Here is a 16,661-nt window from a genome sequence, read left to right as displayed (position 1 = left end):
CCCTAGCGGGAGCCTCCCTCTCCGACGGAGATGATGCTGAAGCAATGCTGGCGAGCCTCTATCTCGACGAGGATATCTACAAATATACAAATCTTTTCTCTTTTTAATACTGGTATTGAGTATAGAAAGCTACATTATCACTGAATAACATAGGCTATACCTATCTTGACTTGTAGATTTTTTTTTTCAATTCCGCGACGACGAATTCGCGGGCAAAAGCTTAAGAAAAGCTTAAGCTAAAAGAAAAGATACCTCTGTAAAATTTACAAACTAAAATGATTTTCATTTGATGAAATTATGAATTGGATGAATTTACTAAAATAATAGATATAGCAATACAGTTTGTGTTTTTCTTTCAGTCCTCTCTATATTATTTAATGGAATAGTTACATTTAATATTTGGTCATATTTATAGGTAGTTTGAATGAGGAAGCAATAACTTCAGTTTTATAAAATTAGAGAAAAAAAAAATCTCTTAATATTAATTTCATACATAATACGCCAAATTTTAATGTACATTTATAAAATTCTAAGATGTCAAGTTGTTAAAAATGATGTTTAAATGTCTCAAAGACATGCCCACAGTTTGATTCCGATGCTTCCTTTAAATATTTATGCATATTTTTTGTTACCTCTGATGGATCCATTCTTAAGTCATATTCACTAACAGCTCTATATATCGCCTGGAAAAAAAAATATTATACTCAAAATATCTATAAAAATTACTGGACCAATTAAAAAAGTTATTTTTCCATTAGAAAGCTACATTTTCACTGTGTAACACAGGCTATATTTATTTCTAGATTTTTTTATTCGCGCGGAAGAAGTCGCATATGAAGCTGAGCTGATCTTAAAAAAAAATTTAGATAAACTAAATCCTAGCACTGGTTCTTATGAATTACAAGCTATTGCGTTTGGATTCTTATTTTGAAAAGCAAGCAAAATCACTAAATTAGTCTGCTTTGTAAGCTCAGTAACTTTTTTACGTTATACTCACTTGAAATGCTGGCTGTTTATCATTGTGAAATATCCCCCTGCTACCATGAAGCACATAGATGCCATGCTCCGTGGCATCAGCACATGCATCTCCGTATGTGCACTGATCTGACCGATAATTGTACCTACATGAGAGAAGGTGCACCGCACGTTCATGATAATGGTATATTATGTTTATTATATCCTGCAAAAATATTACATGTTATTACAAAAATTCCCTCAACACCCGAACTGTCTTGAGACTAGCTACGGAGCGGTGAATAGGCAAATGATTTCATCTGTAGGCATTTCAAAATAAACATAGTATAATAAAAAGATGCAACAAACCTGATCTCCCCAGGGAATATATAATTTCCATTTAAGCATGACTGGGGTAACATATTCAACCCAACCAAAACTTCTCATTCTTGTCAAATTCATTAACATAACACCAGAGTTAAGGCCTAAAAATAAAAAGCAAAAAAAAAATTTATGCCCTGAAGCCAATAACTTAATTGTTTTTTCATCTTTTCTATTAATTTAATTTTTTAAAAAATTCTAAAATTTAATTTTAATCTTTATTCAAAATGTTTACAAAGATTATTTAAACACCAAAAAAGTAAAACATAATATCAATGAGCTTTACCATATTTTCCATAAAAAGGGTGTTTTGCAAACCTCGGGTACCAAGATACATTAGGATTATCATCTTCAGCAGCCATAGCTGATATCTGAGAATCATTGAATTTTGAAAATTCACTCCATAATTCGTCAACAGGCTTCAAAAATAAAGTATCTGTATCAACATATATCATAGCATCTATGTGAGGAATAAGTTTCTGAAATAAAAGTAGATAGAAATTTAATTCTCAGAAAAAAAGTAAATACTTCAGTAAGGTTGAAGAAAAGAGTAGTAGTTGCAATGTTTGATAATTCAACTGCATTTAGCAAATTTCATCATCTTATCTTACTCTCTTACTCTTTTGACTCATATGAGTTTGGTGCACAGGGTTTTTACCTTCATGTTTTGGCTTAAATTTTACGATTGACGCTTTCCTGTTGCCAACCCTATTTGATACACACCAGAAATAAATTAATCTTTGAGTAAGCCTGTAGAAAACATAAAATTGCACTAACCGGTATAAACAATCTTTGGGCAGCACATTTACTAAACAAGTTCATCCAGTCTTCCTTGTGAGCCTCTGGAAAGTGGATACCTTGCAACTCAAAATCTAGTTGGTCTCCTAATAAAGATTTCCATTTGTTCAGAGTGTCATTAAACAAATTTCGCAATTTATCGTCGGTGAATATAACAAAATGTACAGGTGTTTTCGTGAATATTAGCACAGACTTTATTACATTTAAGGACTCGTTAAATCTTGAATCGCACACAACAAACGACATTATTATCCTGACTGGGCTTGCAGCTCTACAAGGAAATAAGAAGGATAATGTTGTGCATTATTAAACCAATAAGTCAGATAATTTTTGTGTAAATTACTTACTTTAATCGCTTCGGTACAACATAATCCTTAAAATTATTGTCATTTTCCTTTGTACTTAAAATATATAAATAAATAGCAATGAAAGAACAACACAAAGTTATTAAAAGTTTACAATGAGGTAGGCGCCTCATATTTATTTACAAAACTTATTAATACATTTAACTCATTAATTCCTAAGTAACATTTCAACTAGATTTAAACATAATGTTTTGCAAAAATCTATCAACTACGAAAAAGAAAAACACGAAAAAACAGTCAACAGTCAAAAACTGTCAAATAGCAATGTAGATTATAAACCTGTTTACAAAATAACATTCGACAGATAAGCAAAAAAGTTCAATTAAGTCGATAATTTTATTCAATTTACATATTTTACGCGCTGTAACGCTTAACGTGCTGTAACGTTATCATTCGAATGAATTTCAGCGAATGTCAGTGATATATTCTGTTTATATGTTATTCACTTTCACTTAAAAAAATCACTTCTATTTTTATGTACACCAAAGAGATATTTGTAAAATCACTCGCTTCGCGCTGAGCTTTTTTTAATGTGTAACACTAAAAAAATGTCAATGTCAAAAGGGTATTGCCGATTGGATTGCAAATTTCTGCTCTTTTCACTCGTCGATGTTATAATTTTCAAGATATAATGCTATAAAGTAACAGAAGTTAAATATAAATAGTGCTTGCTGTTCACAAAAATGGTAGTTGGAGCTTTTCCCATTGCAAAACTATCTGTGTTACTAATTAAACAGATCAGTAAACCTATTGCAAATGTGTGCAAAGAAAGAGCCAAAAATAGTCCTTTTTTCAGGACTTATGTTTGCATGCCGCCAGCCCAATGTAAGTTACTGACTTAACGATATTCTGTCAATAATATTGACACATTTAAAATTATATTTAATTTGTTTTTTTTAGTTTATAACTGGTGTGAAGTAAAAGCGAAAATGTGGATTTTGAATTTGGGAAAACCTGTCAACATACCAGTACTCAGCCAGGAAATGGCAATAGAACTGGGGGCAAATCTTCTTGGTGAATCTGTTATTTTCGTTATTGGTGCTGCTCTATTAATTGTGGAATATAATAGGTATGAATATGAGAGTGCTCTTAATTCCAACAGGAATTATTAGTTTTAACAATAGTATTTTTATTTTCCGCTCACTTATTATTTGATAATTAATTTTTAGGCAAAGCAAAAAGGAGGCTGCAAAGGAGGAAAAACGTGAACAGGAAATGAAGCATATACTTGGAACAATTACTGATCTTTTCTTCACAGTTCAACAGCAACAAACACAATTAAGGGAGTTGGAGAGAATGGTTCAATCAATAGGTAAAATTTTCATCTTAACTATATTAGTTTAACATCAAAAAGATTCATTTTTATTTTTTACTTGAACTGAGAATTGTATTACCACAATTTTATTTTCAGATGTCAAAAAACCATCATCTCCACAACAACCACCCCCTCCAACTTCACCACCTAAAGGACCTACAAACCAAGACCCACAAACCGTATCAAGCACACCACAACTGCAAAATATAAACTATGATAGGTACTATGTCCCTCTCACACCTTATCCTGACAAAGGTATTATTCTGCAATCTCTCAATTATATACAAATGGATGTATTCAGTTCCCTTTTCAATTCTCCCGATACAGAAAAGAACCAACCAATGCCTGAAACACCCACAAATCATAAGAGAGAACCAGCTGTGTTGTCACAAGCTTTGTACAACATTGAAAACAACTTTAGAAGTTTGTTTTAAATTAGTTTTCATTTTAATTATTTGTGATACATCTGTATAACTTATTGCTTATTTATTTTTAGTGGTTAACATTTGTAGTAATTTTGTCTGGGGTTCCGATAAAGGGAAATATCCATAAGCATTAAATCAATGTAAGGAAAGTTTAATGTCACAATATGTGTTTTATTGTTAATTGTCTCATAAAATTTAAGTCTTGTTACCCTACTGGATAGCTTTTATTATATTAAGAAGAGCAAGTGTAGACATTATATTATCAACAAATAGCATTAGAGTTATATTGCTATTTAGAAGTAGAGAAATAAATCAATTTACAATTTAACATCACCTGTTTGTGTTTCAAACATGATTTTTTCCTCAAGAAGTAAATTTGATCAAGGCCACTAACAATCAACTGCTGTATTGTTTAGAAAAAATCAGTATCATTGTGTAATTTAAGTTTTTTCTAGCCTTTGTGGTCTACATAAATTGAAAGTGAGATTAAAAATCAAATTATCCATTAATATTATTCTTTGAAGGCACTGCCGATAAAAGTATGTATTTACTATGTAATTCAATATATTAAAAAAAAATGTATTTATTTTAGCTTGGTAAGTTTATGCCAAACAGTTTTTTAATTTTACATTTAACAATGACAAAAAACAAAACCCATTGTTATTATAACTTTAATTTTCAAGCCAATCATCCATATATTTACAATCCTGCGGTGTTATGAGGCCAGTGGAGCAACACTTTAGTATTAGTGGACAGACTCCGCAAGGTACTTGTACAAGTCCCGGTGGAGGGATGAGTGATTCAATAGCTCTGTACACTTTGCTTCCATCAGATAATACATTGCTCTCCGCCTTTCCATCGTACACTAAAGTATTCAGAATTGTTATAACATCTTCCACTTCTAATTTTACCTGGAAACAAATATGTGGGAAATTATTTCTTAAATATGATACAATTTCTTTTCAAAAGTTGAGATATTGTAAAGAGACAGAATCTAAGTTATTTGTTTGTCCTGGTTTTTGCATAATATGACTTTTGTTTATCATCCATTCAGCCTTATTACGCCCCCTGCTGGGCATAGGCCTCCAAAGATCGCCACGATGATCGGTCCTGTGCAACCCGCATCCAGGATACTCTCGCAAACTTGACCGAATCATCCGTCCATCTTGCGGGAGGCTGCCCACGCCCCGTCGACCTGTATGTGGCTACCATTCCAGTACTTTGCGTCCCCATCGGCCGTCCAGTCTGCGGGCAACATGGCCGGCCCATAGCCACTTAAGGTTTACAATTCTTTGGCAATGTTGGTTACTTTGGTTCTGCTGCAGATCAAATAATTTCTGATGTGATCATACAGAGAGATTCCGAGCATTGCCCTTTCTATGACTTTGAGCCGCCTAATGTTGCCCGCAGTGAGGTGCCACATCTCTGTTCTGTAAGTCAACACTGGCAACACACACTGGTCGTAGACTTTTGTCTTGAGAATTATTATTACTATACCACAAAGGAATTATTTTTTATATAGAATAACTTACATTACTGATACCTAAGTCAGTTATATACTTTTGAACTTCTACTGCTGATGCAAAAGATTGTGTCCTACCCACAACTGGACCTTTGGGATTGTTTTTAATTTTATCAGCTCTCTGCTGCAAAAATCTAAGGCATTGACGGTTCAAAATGTCAACAAATTCAGATTCAAAATCTTGATCTTGATACCATGCACCACCAGATATTGATCTATCAGGTTCCAAATTATATAACATGTACACTTTCTTTTTTGAGGCCTGTAAAATAATTTTAAAATATTTGTAGTGCATTTTCACAACTTAAGTAAACAAATCACAATAAAAATTAACTTTACACTTACATTAACACATTTAACAGCCTTAATAACTTTTTTACTCTCCAGATTTTTCAGTACTTTGGTCAATTGTGTGTTGGCGATATTGGAGCGTAACCTAATATCTCGTATCCATATGCCTTTATTGCCAGCATCTTCAATCAAATTGTAAACAACTTTTTCTTCATTATCAGCACCTTTTACAGCTTGTTTTGACGACTGACCTTTTAATCTAAGGATTATTTCATTAATTAGTTGGTCAAGTTTGAATTTTGTTTGTTTTTTCATATTTATATTCAGTAAATTAAATTTTTAATAGTAAACTTTAGTACGCATTAAATGATGAGTTACCTGTATATAAGTGAACCTCCTTGATTGTATAAATCGAATAATCCTTCCTGCAGTAATTTATTTATTGCTGAAACAAGTTCTGCAGCAGACAGTTCAGGTACCGCTGCTAATATATCTTTGTCAGATATCCCTTTAGGGTTCTTTTTGGCAACATTCAAAATCTTCTCCGAAATTGGATCATCGTTTTTACTGGAACTCATGTTAGCTCCTACGTAGTAACTCTCAATAAAGAAAATAACAAATACTTATTAACAAAAACTACATTTCAAAACACTAAACTCGCATTGAAATTGACTTTGGCATTTTTTTAATCACATCTTGACGTAAGACGACCAAAGACGACTAGCAATTATTTCTGTTGGTGTCGAAGGCTATGGTCACGTCCAACGCCCTGCCAAATAATTGTACAGTTGTTTTAAACAAATAGCATGACATTTTATTACAGATGCCATTAGAATTGTGAACATCATTTATTATTAATTACTAAATTGTATGATTTTTTCATACAACTTTATCTTATAACAAATGTGTTCTTTGTTTTTGTGTCTTATTGAATTTTGTGTTAATCGGAATCGAATTGTCAAAAACAAATGTCACACTGACAGACTGATGAAGTTCTATGAAAAAAAAAAACAATAAATACTACTGAAAAAACAATAGTAACTTTGGTTTTTGCTTAGTATTTTGTTTACTTAGAAACCAATAAAAAATGCTACAACCGGAAATAAAGCCGATGCCTCTAAAACTATACAACGCAATTATTGAGGATTTTAATAAAATCAATATGTTTAACCGCAAAGCCGAAAACGAGCTTCGAAAAAAGTATAAAGAGTAAGTTTCAACTGCTATTATTTATTAGATGAAGTCGGCTAAAAAGAAATGAGAATTAAATATAAAGATTGAAATTTGTAACTTGCCTTCCAGGCTACCATCACCTACGATTGGGAGTATTATTTCACTGTTAGTCCAGAGATCTATGAAGCAAAGCTATAGGAAGTCGCCGGTGATATCTAGCAAATATTACGAATTATATGAAGAATTGATGCGCGACAAAAATAAAGCAGATGTTATATTAAAGTATGTATGCTATTGACACTCAAATCAACAGTACTTTAAATTATTGGGCTAATGTGAGGTAGCAATTTCATTAAACTAGATTTACCTAACATGTAGGCGTGTAATACTTTAGACTAGTACTAATCATCCTATAATAATTATCCAACTTTTTTAGACTAGCCGAGAGCCAGGGTATAAGTCCAGCATTGCTTGTGAGATCTCTACTACAAAATATATACTCTGATACCAAGGCCAAGAAATACATAAAGGATACAACTCTTATTGAGAATAAAGATCTGTCATATCAAACTTTTCTGGTAAGCATTTTATTATTGATATCACAACTTTAACATAATCATGTGCTGAGAACCATTTACTTGTTTCATTTCTTGATTTCAGTTGAGAAAAAAAATTAAAGTAGTTTGTCAATTTCCAGGGTATCATGAATGACAATCAATATGGACATTATGCTGATGTAATAAAACAGTATGTATTTCTAATCTTTTTATCTCTATTGCAGTATATTGTATACTTTAATATTTTAATCAAATAAAAAAGTTAAAATATTTATTAACTTGAATAAGATTATAACTTTTTTGTTGCAGATCTATTGGCCTAGAATATGAGTTAAGATTGGAAAGGAAGTTAAGATTAATGAATATAACATTTTCTGATGAGAACAATCTTAGATCTCGTGGATATGATAAAACACCAGATTTCAAATTAGATGTCCCTATAGCTGTAGATGGCTTCATAGTTAATTGGATAGAAAGTAAAGCAATGTTTGGTGATGAAGAAAACCATTCTGGTTATGTTAAGGATCAATTAACATGCTATTGGAATAGATTTGGACCGGGCTTAGTTATATATTGGTTTGGCTATCTAGAAACCTTGGACTCTACCCCTGAAGTAAACAATATGTTTATTCTACGAACACATTTTCCACCTAATGATAGCATTACTCAATACAAAGCAGAATTACTATGAATTTATATGCTATATATGTTGTAAGCTATTTTATGTTTTGTTGTGTGTATAAGTTCTTATTGATTATAAGTACAATATTTTGTGATATAGAAAATTTAATTCCCTTTTAATAAATTTAAGGTATCAAGTATGTTTTTTTTTAAATCCAATTTTGGCAGATTTCTACGCCTTTCCCCGTTTTGTTTAGCTGTTAAAAAGACAACTGTCAAAACTGACAACTGTCAAATGTAAGACGTAAAACGTAAACAAAATAGTTAAATATTCCAACCATATGTTTGTTATAGCAGTAATTAAAAAATGAATGATGAATCAGTTAATATTTCTCTAAGAACATGGAAGCGTTCAGTTGATCCTATCAACAAGGTAAATTTATTCATATCAGAAGTCTCCTCGATCTTTTAACACCAACCAGTCCTAAAATACGACTTTCGTTGTTTAAAAGAAGTCATTTTAATTTAAAAAGATTGTCTAATTATTCAATATTCTTACAATAGGTTGGATATTCTGATGGTGTTGTCGACGGACAGGCTGCAACATATCAGAGTAGTTTTGATATAGGTTATGAACAAGGATTTAACTTTGGTTTTCAACTAGGACTGACAAACGCCAGAAGGTAAATAGAAATAATAAATATAGAGTAGAATAAAAAGAGTGAAACAATTTTATAATATTTTTAACTGTTACTACTAAAATCACTTTGTAGTTTTTTCAATGTTTTATATTAGTTTTCTAGTCACTGGGATATTAAAATATCAAATAGATTAAAAGTATGCTGTATACATGTGGTTTTCAATAAGTAGTTATTATTATTTTGAGGTCACAAATTGCAGCAAATGAAGATGAATTAAGGGATCCAAGGAAAATCAATTGTCAGATATGCCTCAACAATAGTGCAAATGGGAACACCATGAATTTATTTAATTAACAAAAAGAAAAAAACGAACAATATCTTGTTGATAAAGTGTAAGAATATGATATCTGTTTTTAATATGTTAACATGAAACAAAATGATAAATAAAGCAAATATAACAATATATAAAAGAACAATGGTTCAACTTTATTTTAGCATTTTATATATTATCAATAAACTTAATACTATTTTGCACATCTTTTCCAATATCTAAACTGTATCTATGTGACAATTTAGTATTTATTAATATTAGCATTTTGTATGTAATTTTAAAAAGGTTTTTATGCTTATTTTACATTATTCCAGTCCAGTTATTAAAATCAGCTGAAATAATTATGTGCTTTCTAATGTGAGTTTACATTTTTCCAGTCCCACAACTTATATCTATGTAAACAAGCAATTATTTCTATGGAATAACTAAATTTTATACTATATTTTAAACTAAAGTTTATTACATATTTCTAGGTTTCTTCTCTGGTGGAGGTTTCATGTTTTCCTGTTTGATTTCAGTTTTAATTTCAATATGTCCTTGCATTGATCCATTTGTCATGTCAGTGTTGATAGGGTCGATGGGTTCCTGTTTGATTGTTATATTGTTTACATTGTTACTTTCTATTGGTTTATCCTTATCCGTCATATTCTCTGTCTTCACAGTCACACCGTTGGTCTGGTAAAAATTAAAATTAGATTATTAACAAATGGTGTCATTGAAAAATATTATGTTAATTTTATTAACATGTCCAAATCCACAAAGTGATTTCACTTTATTATGTTAAAATTGTAGTGGCATTAGACATGTTACAAATTAACTATAAAATTATTAGTTTCCTTAATGCTGGTAGCCAACTAGGACTTGTTTTTTTTAAACTACAGTTTAAGACAATGTCATTAATCATATTAAATATGAACCATATTAATAAACATGGTTTATATAATTAATTCACTGACCTGGCTAGATGTTGTTGGAATAACTGGCAATGGAAATTGTCTCACTAACTCGGCAAGCAACATATCCACCCTTTGACGTTGGAAGAGAGTTGAAGGCTCCTCTTTTGGACCAGTGCTCACCTCTTTAGGAGCAGACTGCGCAGAGTTGAATGGACTTGAACCTGAATTAGATGTAAACTTAAAAAATACTAGCTATCGCCCGCGACTTCGTCCGCGCGCAGTTAAAAAAAACTTAATAGGGATATGAAAAATAGATGTTGGCCGATTCTAATAGATACCGGATTAGCACAAAAAATTTCATGAGAATCGGTCAAGCCGTTTCAGAGTAGTATGGCAACGAAAACTGTGACACGAGAATTTTATATTTTAGATTATATGCCTCAATCACTTTACCTCTTAACATTTCTGTTATTCAATTTTTCTCTATATCAATTTAAAGAGAACATAATTCTTGAACAATGTTTACAACCATTGAACTAAAATCTTTACCTGCTTTATTTGCTTTGAAATCCCACCAATATCCTTTGCTTGGATGATATTTAGAATACATCATGGTTTCCTCAAAAGAACATTGTAAGTGATGCACTGCTGACAGCTAAAATTACAGTTTTTAATCATGTACTTTTATCAATATATAAAAGAGTAAACTGGTAAAGGTTTTGACAAAATTCATCACCGAAAAGTCTAAAAAGCAGGTTTTTTTTGTTCTTTTAGTGTCTTTTAACACTTTTTATAACAATACAAACTTGTTTTCGAATAAAATAAGCTATAAACTTTGTGTTTCTAATTTATAAAAATATTAACTCACCAATCTGGAATTCAAAACACTTGCTAAATCAGGTGCTTGGTAGACAATTCCAGCAATAATATAATAATCAGCAAGAGGAATGACATGTTGTGGACTGTGTCTTTGCTGTTTTCTTATGACATATAAAATAGGGTCTTGCACATGTAAAAGAATATATTCCAAGCCAGTCATATTTCTGTAAAAGAAAAGATATTAATAATGAGTATATGTTAAAAATCTTACAATATAGTGACCATATTTTGTAATTGAATACAAGAAAGCCTATATATATTATGTTTTGTATTGACTTAATATCGATAGTGTTACTAATGTTCAAATACTAACGTTGTTATTTGAAACGTTTATTTAACTTATTTTGCACATTTAAAATCAATGCTGTACAATCATGTACTGAAATATTTCCAATGAACACTATAATACTTACTGTAGCTGATCCATACTTAACCGCTGCATTTTCACTACTTCGTTGTTACATGTACGATCAAAGAATGGATTTGATTTTTCTGAGAAGTAATCCATAATATTGGAAGGTGTTAATAAAGGTATCCACGCAGAATCGTGCCATGAAAGCCCTAAAGGGTTTTCATTCGCTATATGCATCCCACCAATCCGTGCAGGCATCATTTTGAAATAGCGATTAAAATATAAGTCGTTGGGTATATTATATTATATTAATATTTTGAAAATTAGAAAAAATAAAATATAATGAAATTTATTACACTTGATATTGACATAAACTTCAGAGTGTAGTAGACATTTGACAATGATAACTGGGAGTTGCCATTTGCCAAATAATTTGCTTTAAAAATAATTAGTGGCAATTTTTTTCTTTAATCTGTATGAGACCTAAAATGACCAACGACAACGACATCTTTTCTTTATGCTGCAATGCTTTGTGACAATTTGACAAATGGAATGGCGGAGATGACAAAACTAATAACGATTATCACTGAGTCTAAAAATGCTGGCTGCCTTTATTAATGTGAATATATGAGTGAATAAATGAAATCCTTTGTTAACAGAAGAAATGAAGAACACTAAAAAGACTTACATTTCACAAGTGCGATATTATTATGATTTGATCGTTGATGTTTACTTACACAAAGTGTAATATTTGGTAAAATGTTTAGCGTACCATAATGAACGGTACCAACAGTCTTACGTCGTCGAGTTCATTTATAAACTCATCTGAAACTTCCGATATCAGGACCGCATCCAACATGAAGGTTGAGAACATAACTCGGGCGACTTCTTCAAAGGACAACACTCGTGATAGTTCTGAAGACCTATTGGATCTAAAAGGAAAAGTAGAATCAAGGTTGCTGTCGATGTGGAATAATGTAAAATTTGGATGGACAGTTAAATTAAAAACAACTTTTTCAAAGGAATCCCCAGTATGGCTTTTAGGTCGTTGTTACCATCGAAAGTTAAGTCCAAGTGGATCATTGGAATCGTCAACTGAAATCGGTACCGAAGCAACAGCACATGAAACTGTGGAACAAATATATGGAGAAGGTATAGAAGGATTTAAATCAGACTTTGTAAGCAGAATATGGATGACATATCGAAGAGAATTTCCAACCATGGCTGGATCCACATACACTTCTGATTGTGGTTGGGGTTGCATGCTACGTAGTGGACAAATGTTATTGGCTCAAGCATTGATATGTCATTTTCTAGGCCGCTCATGGAGATGGTTACCAGACAGACCTATACAAAATGCTAGAGAATTCCAAGAAGACTGCATCCACAGGATGATAATTAAATGGTTTGGAGACAAGTCATCTGTAAACAGTCCTCTTTCTATACATCAAATGGTTAGTTTGGGTGAGACTTTAGGGAAGAAAGCCGGAGACTGGTATGGACCTGCTTCTGTTGCACATTGTTTGAAGGCTGTGATGGCTGCAGCTTCTAAAGAGAATTATGAGTTTGATAATTTGGAAGTATATGTTGCACAAGAATCAACAGTGTATTTAGAAGATGTAAACTCACTTTGCCGTCTACCAAACATTGGATGGAAATCTCTTATACTATTAGTACCAGTAAAACTTGGCACAGACAAACTAAACCCAATTTATGGTCCCTGTTTGACATCACTTTTGACACTGGATTTTTGTATAGGTATAATTGGTGGACGGCCTAAGCATTCATTATACTTTGTTGGGTACCAAGATGACAGACTTATTCACTTAGATCCACATTACTGCCAAGAAATGGTTGATGTGTGGCAACCTAATTTTTCACTACAGTCATTTCATTGCCGTTCCCCACGGAAGATGCCTATTAGTAAAATGGATCCATCATGTTGCATTGGTTTCTATCTTCCAACACAACATGATTTTGAGACCTTTGTCAATGTCATTAGAACATTCCTAGTACCACAAGGAATGTCTTCAACTAATGAGTACCCAATGTTTACTATACAACATGGATCTCGTAAGAAACACATGGATCCACCTCAGATACGGTACTCCATCTATGAATCAGAACTCAACTGGACAACTGCAGCTGTGCAAGATAGTGATACAGATTTAGAGTCAGAAGAATTTGTTCTTGTGTGATATTTATAATTTATACCAAAATGAAATTAGATAAATTATGCTACTAAATTGCTCTTTAATTAGTTTATTATAAGTAAAGAATATGTTGAATATAAAAAAAAGAATATTAAAGTTAGAAATCAATGTGCTTTCTTGTTATGATTGAAAAATTATATTTCTACCATCTTGAATGGAAGCTTTTACTGTATGAAGGTACTCTTAAACCAATTTCCAATCAATTCCACTACTTATTTAATAATATATGAGCATTGCCAAAGATACATAAAAGAATAGGTTAATGTTATAAAATATAGCACTTTTTGAAAGTTATTGTACAACAAAACAATGAAAGTTTAAATGAAATGTAATCTTCATGACAATCAAAATAATTCAACGTCATTGTAATGTAATACATTTTGTGTACTTAAATTTTAAATAACTTAAAATTGACATGTTTTATAACTTTTTTTTTCAGTCAACTAATAAATAAAAGCAAGTGAATTTGTTTTATTAAATGCTGCTCAAATTGACTGGTTCTAGTGAAATATACATACAAATGTTTAACCTGTAAAGGTTCAAAATAAATAAAAAGAAATGCCATAATACAAGATTTATTATTACACTCGTATGAAATATTAAAAATTCATCATCAAACTAACTTATCTAGATCTTAGATAAAAATATCCAGATATGAATCGTGAATTAACATATTTGGTGTTTTTTATTATTAATCAGTTCCTAGCTCTTCGGTAGTTATGATCATTTAAAAATATACTAGATATATAACATCACTCACATGCACAGGAAAAATTAATTTTGGGGTTTTTCTATATATTGTTCTTTTCGAAAATAGTTAATAGCATTATAAACATGTTTAGGTGCTATATTGTGTAATGGATGTAGTGGATTGAGTTCATTACGATTTTTACCAACAATAATAGTATCGCCGGTACAGGTGCCATGTTGTGCTATTGATAAGCCACTTAATGTGTAGCATGTATGGTAAATATCTGTCGGCCTGAAATCACGAATATTGGAATTAGAACACAACGTTATGTACAAAATTATTGTGATGTAATAGAAAATGAAAATAAGCTTGGACAATATAATTTTATAACTACTACATTTTATACGATGTTGAAATTTTTGGTCTAAGACTAAAATTAAACCGTAAATATTTTCATTATTCATTTTATATAAATACATACTTTCCAGGTTTATCAATAAGCCCTCCTTCTGGAGATTGACAACATATTAAAATGTATTCTTGTAACGCCCCTTGATTAAATAGTACTTTATCCACTACCTCTTTATTTTCTGAAACATAACAATTTAAGCAGACTTTATGGTACATATTTAGGAAAAACTGTAGTTATAAGTTACTCTAAAATTAATATTTTAAGACAGTAAAATATAAATGTTTTAGTGTGACTTTTTTCCATAAAGATATCTTACTTAATGATTTGACTTACCAACCTTGAGAATAAATTGCACTTATAACAGGAAAAATGGCTCCTTGCCAAAATGCATAGCAACCATCAACTAACTTATTAGTTCTCCCTTGAAATCCCCCTTCAACACGCATTTGCCTATTCACACACCACCTCAGTAAAGCATCTACATCACATAGTTGTGTTCTATTAAGGAGTGCTAAAGCTGCAACACCACAAAATGCATAACCCCCATGTGCCTCCATTCCAGGATATCCAGCAAAGCCACCTTCATAAGTTTGACAACTTACTATCCACTCAGCAGTTTTATCAAACAATTCATCTGTATATATGTTAGTTAATTTTGCTACAGTGAGAGCACAATATGCACCTCTAATATCTTGTTCACCACCTAAATGCAGTGCAAAAGAACCATCAACACCTCGCACTGCCCATAAGAAATTTTGCAATGATTTCCTATTGATAGAAGCATAAGCCTCATCTGTCCCAATTATACAAAGGGCATTGATAGCTGCATATGTTGTGCCGAGATGGGCAAACTGACTAGGTCCTCCCCCATAACCACCATCAGGATGCTGACAATGTGAAAGGAACTCAACAACGTTAGATAATATCTTTGCATCAGGTAGATCATTCAATAGCCACAACGAATGCAGTATCCAATAAACTAGCCATGGACGACTTGCTTCCAGACATCTGTAGCTTTTTGGTAAATTTAACAGCCAACTATTCAATGATTTGCTGTGAAGTTTTCTATGAAGTTTTGGCATGTTAGGATCAATTGATGCTTTACATTCAAAAATCTTTAACATTTTCAGAATCATAACTTCAACATCAACCTGCAAGAAGAAACTTTTGTATTGATCCAATTGATGAATATTATTTTTAATGTTTGGAAGTATTTGTGTATTTAATGTACAAACCTGTTCAGAAGATGTGCTTGTAACAATGTTCTCATCATCATAGATTTCTGAAGTAATGTCACTAAGAAGTCGAATGTTATTTTCCATTTTGAACTTTGATTTAGTTTGTGCTTTGCGTTTGTAATTTCTTTTCATACCGTTTACCGCTTACATTACACTAATATTTATAAGTGAGTCAGGTCAATTACTTATTGTCCTGTGTAATTGGTGTTAATCATTTAAAGTATTATATATGGCAATGGTGTAAAAGCAATGGTTTATATCAAAAAATAATAGCAGTACCAAACAATGCTACAACCTCAACTATCAAGTTATGTAACGTAATTAATTGATTATGAGATAATAAAATTAAGTGCAGTCGATATGTATTTCTAGATAGTTATATCAATTTAAAAAGACATTGAATTGCTGAAAATGAAGATGAAGATTAAGAATAACCTCTGTCCTGTGTTTCTCCGTTACTTGACATTTATTTGTCAAATAGACTAGCACTTGGCACTAGTCAATGTCACATTATAACAGAATAAATAAGCAGTAAACAAGTTTATCAAGATAAACACAGTCAGGCTGCAGTTACTCTTAATTTAAACTAGTAGCTAAAGCTGAATT

General features: G+C 31.6%; 8 protein-coding genes across 10 annotated transcripts; 4 read left to right on the top strand and 4 right to left on the bottom strand.

Annotated features, from left to right (window-relative positions):
- Positions 1-511: 511 nt before the first annotated feature.
- LOC106721580 (glucoside xylosyltransferase 1) lies at positions 512-2,611 on the bottom strand. Its single transcript, XM_014516544.2, has 6 exons — positions 2,481-2,611; positions 2,113-2,404; positions 1,622-1,814; positions 1,324-1,439; positions 998-1,180; positions 512-683 (listed from the first exon to the last, which is right to left on the bottom strand). Exons 1-6 carry the CDS (start codon positions 2,609-2,611, stop codon positions 546-548), a joined length of 1,053 nt encoding a protein of 350 aa, XP_014372030.2. The 3' UTR covers positions 512-545.
- A 456-nt stretch (positions 2,612-3,067) lies between these two features.
- Positions 3,068-4,477, top strand: LOC106721561 (optic atrophy 3 protein homolog). The gene is made up of 4 exons (XM_014516522.2): positions 3,068-3,323; positions 3,399-3,567; positions 3,668-3,810; positions 3,910-4,477. The coding sequence occupies exons 1-4, from the start codon at positions 3,182-3,184 to the stop codon at positions 4,245-4,247; spliced, it is 792 nt and encodes a 263-aa protein (XP_014372008.2). The 5' UTR covers positions 3,068-3,181; the 3' UTR covers positions 4,248-4,477.
- A 420-nt stretch (positions 4,478-4,897) lies between these two features.
- Positions 4,898-6,815, bottom strand: LOC106721545 (probable DNA-directed RNA polymerase III subunit RPC6). The gene is made up of 4 exons (XM_014516504.2): positions 6,430-6,815; positions 6,106-6,310; positions 5,771-6,022; positions 4,898-5,149 (listed from the first exon to the last, which is right to left on the bottom strand). The coding sequence occupies exons 1-4, from the start codon at positions 6,627-6,629 to the stop codon at positions 4,910-4,912; spliced, it is 897 nt and encodes a 298-aa protein (XP_014371990.1). The 5' UTR covers positions 6,630-6,815; the 3' UTR covers positions 4,898-4,909.
- Positions 6,816-7,032: 217 nt separating this feature from the next.
- LOC106721578 (CDAN1-interacting nuclease 1) lies at positions 7,033-8,544 on the top strand. The gene is made up of 5 exons (XM_014516542.2): positions 7,033-7,260; positions 7,354-7,506; positions 7,661-7,802; positions 7,922-7,971; positions 8,091-8,544. The coding sequence occupies exons 1-5, from the start codon at positions 7,139-7,141 to the stop codon at positions 8,470-8,472; spliced, it is 849 nt and encodes a 282-aa protein (XP_014372028.2). The 5' UTR covers positions 7,033-7,138; the 3' UTR covers positions 8,473-8,544.
- A 153-nt stretch (positions 8,545-8,697) lies between these two features.
- Positions 8,698-9,528, top strand: LOC106721519. Its single transcript, XM_014516468.2, has 3 exons — positions 8,698-8,835; positions 8,967-9,085; positions 9,289-9,528. The coding sequence occupies exons 1-3, from the start codon at positions 8,770-8,772 to the stop codon at positions 9,395-9,397; spliced, it is 294 nt and encodes a 97-aa protein (XP_014371954.2). The 5' UTR covers positions 8,698-8,769; the 3' UTR covers positions 9,398-9,528.
- Positions 9,529-9,825: 297 nt separating this feature from the next.
- On the bottom strand, positions 9,826-11,820 carry LOC106721518 (mediator of RNA polymerase II transcription subunit 6). Its single transcript, XM_014516466.2, has 5 exons — positions 11,563-11,820; positions 11,139-11,313; positions 10,820-10,925; positions 10,331-10,491; positions 9,826-10,049 (listed from the first exon to the last, which is right to left on the bottom strand). Exons 1-5 carry the CDS (start codon positions 11,760-11,762, stop codon positions 9,834-9,836), a joined length of 858 nt encoding a protein of 285 aa, XP_014371952.2. The 5' UTR covers positions 11,763-11,820; the 3' UTR covers positions 9,826-9,833.
- A 194-nt stretch (positions 11,821-12,014) lies between these two features.
- Positions 12,015-13,940, top strand: LOC106721501 (cysteine protease ATG4D). The gene has a single exon (XM_014516445.2). It carries the CDS (start codon positions 12,278-12,280, stop codon positions 13,697-13,699), a length of 1,422 nt encoding a protein of 473 aa, XP_014371931.2. The 5' UTR covers positions 12,015-12,277; the 3' UTR covers positions 13,700-13,940.
- A 443-nt stretch (positions 13,941-14,383) lies between these two features.
- LOC106721521 (protein farnesyltransferase subunit beta) lies at positions 14,384-16,511 on the bottom strand. Of its 3 annotated transcripts, none has more exons than XM_014516473.2 (5): positions 16,491-16,511; positions 16,053-16,248; positions 15,155-15,968; positions 14,887-14,995; positions 14,384-14,696 (listed from the first exon to the last, which is right to left on the bottom strand). In XM_014516473.2, the coding sequence occupies exons 2-5, from the start codon at positions 16,185-16,187 to the stop codon at positions 14,489-14,491; spliced, it is 1,266 nt and encodes a 421-aa protein (XP_014371959.2). In that variant the 5' UTR covers positions 16,188-16,248; positions 16,491-16,511; the 3' UTR covers positions 14,384-14,488. The 3 variants fall into 3 exon arrangements, with proteins under 3 accessions (XP_014371959.2, XP_014371958.2, XP_014371957.2); XM_014516472.2 differs by lacking the exon at positions 16,491-16,511 and adding an exon at positions 16,335-16,479; XM_014516471.2 differs by lacking the exon at positions 16,491-16,511 and having other exon boundaries at positions 16,053-16,479.
- Between the last annotated feature and the right edge of the window lie 150 nt (positions 16,512-16,661).

Source organism: Papilio machaon, chromosome 17, assembly GCF_912999745.1.
Source record: "Papilio machaon chromosome 17, ilPapMach1.1, whole genome shotgun sequence".
NCBI classification, from domain to species: domain Eukaryota; kingdom Metazoa; phylum Arthropoda; class Insecta; order Lepidoptera; family Papilionidae; genus Papilio; species Papilio machaon.
The sequence above is the reverse complement of the archived record's forward strand: the minus strand, read 5'-3'. Positions and strand labels throughout refer to the sequence as shown.

Bases quoted from the DNA above. Each gene is read 5' to 3' on its own strand.
- LOC106721580 (XM_014516544.2), bottom strand. From the start codon at position 2,611: ATGAGGCGCCTACCTCATTGTAAACTTTTAATAACTTTGTGTTGTTCT. The intron at 2,405-2,480 runs GTAAGTAATTTA...ATTTCCTTGTAG, and splicing joins GTTGTACCGAAGCGATTAAA to AGCTGCAAGCCCAGTCAGGA. The intron at 1,440-1,621 runs GTAAAGCTCATT...TTTTATTTTTAG, and splicing joins CCCTTTTTATGGAAAATATG to GCCTTAACTCTGGTGTTATG.
- LOC106721519 (XM_014516468.2), top strand. From the start codon at position 8,770: ATGAATGATGAATCAGTTAATATTTCTCTAAGAACATGGAAGCGTTCA. The intron at 8,836-8,966 runs GTAAATTTATTC...TTCTTACAATAG, and splicing joins CAGTTGATCCTATCAACAAG to GTTGGATATTCTGATGGTGT. The intron at 9,086-9,288 runs GTAAATAGAAAT...TATTATTTTGAG, and splicing joins GGACTGACAAACGCCAGAAG to GTCACAAATTGCAGCAAATG.
- LOC106721501 (XM_014516445.2), top strand. From the start codon at position 12,278: ATGAACGGTACCAACAGTCTTACGTCGTCGAGTTCATTTATAAACTCA.
- LOC106721518 (XM_014516466.2), bottom strand. From the start codon at position 11,762: ATGATGCCTGCACGGATTGGTGGGATGCATATAGCGAATGAAAACCCT. The intron at 10,492-10,819 runs GTAAAGATTTTA...CATCTAATTCAG, and splicing joins TTTCAAAGCAAATAAAGCAG to GTTCAAGTCCATTCAACTCT. The intron at 10,050-10,330 runs GTCAGTGAATTA...AATTTTTACCAG, and splicing joins TTCCAACAACATCTAGCCAG to ACCAACGGTGTGACTGTGAA.
- LOC106721545 (XM_014516504.2), bottom strand. From the start codon at position 6,629: ATGAGTTCCAGTAAAAACGATGATCCAATTTCGGAGAAGATTTTGAAT. The intron at 6,311-6,429 runs GTAACTCATCAT...AATAATCCTTAG, and splicing joins GGAGGTTCACTTATATACAG to ATTAAAAGGTCAGTCGTCAA. The intron at 6,023-6,105 runs GTAAGTGTAAAG...ATTATTTTACAG, and splicing joins AGGCTGTTAAATGTGTTAAT to GCCTCAAAAAAGAAAGTGTA.
- LOC106721578 (XM_014516542.2), top strand. From the start codon at position 7,139: ATGCTACAACCGGAAATAAAGCCGATGCCTCTAAAACTATACAACGCA. The intron at 7,507-7,660 runs GTATGTATGCTA...CAACTTTTTTAG, and splicing joins AAAGCAGATGTTATATTAAA to ACTAGCCGAGAGCCAGGGTA. The intron at 7,803-7,921 runs GTAAGCATTTTA...GTCAATTTCCAG, and splicing joins TGTCATATCAAACTTTTCTG to GGTATCATGAATGACAATCA.
- LOC106721561 (XM_014516522.2), top strand. From the start codon at position 3,182: ATGGTAGTTGGAGCTTTTCCCATTGCAAAACTATCTGTGTTACTAATT. The intron at 3,568-3,667 runs GTATGAATATGA...ATTAATTTTTAG, and splicing joins TTAATTGTGGAATATAATAG to GCAAAGCAAAAAGGAGGCTG. The intron at 3,811-3,909 runs GTAAAATTTTCA...TTTTATTTTCAG, and splicing joins GAGAATGGTTCAATCAATAG to ATGTCAAAAAACCATCATCT.
- LOC106721521 (XM_014516473.2), bottom strand. From the start codon at position 16,187: ATGAAAAGAAATTACAAACGCAAAGCACAAACTAAATCAAAGTTCAAA. The intron at 15,969-16,052 runs GTTTGTACATTA...TTCTTCTTGCAG, and splicing joins CAAGCACATCTTCTGAACAG to GTTGATGTTGAAGTTATGAT. The intron at 14,697-14,886 runs GTATGTATTTAT...TCGTGATTTCAG, and splicing joins CTTATTGATAAACCTGGAAA to GCCGACAGATATTTACCATA.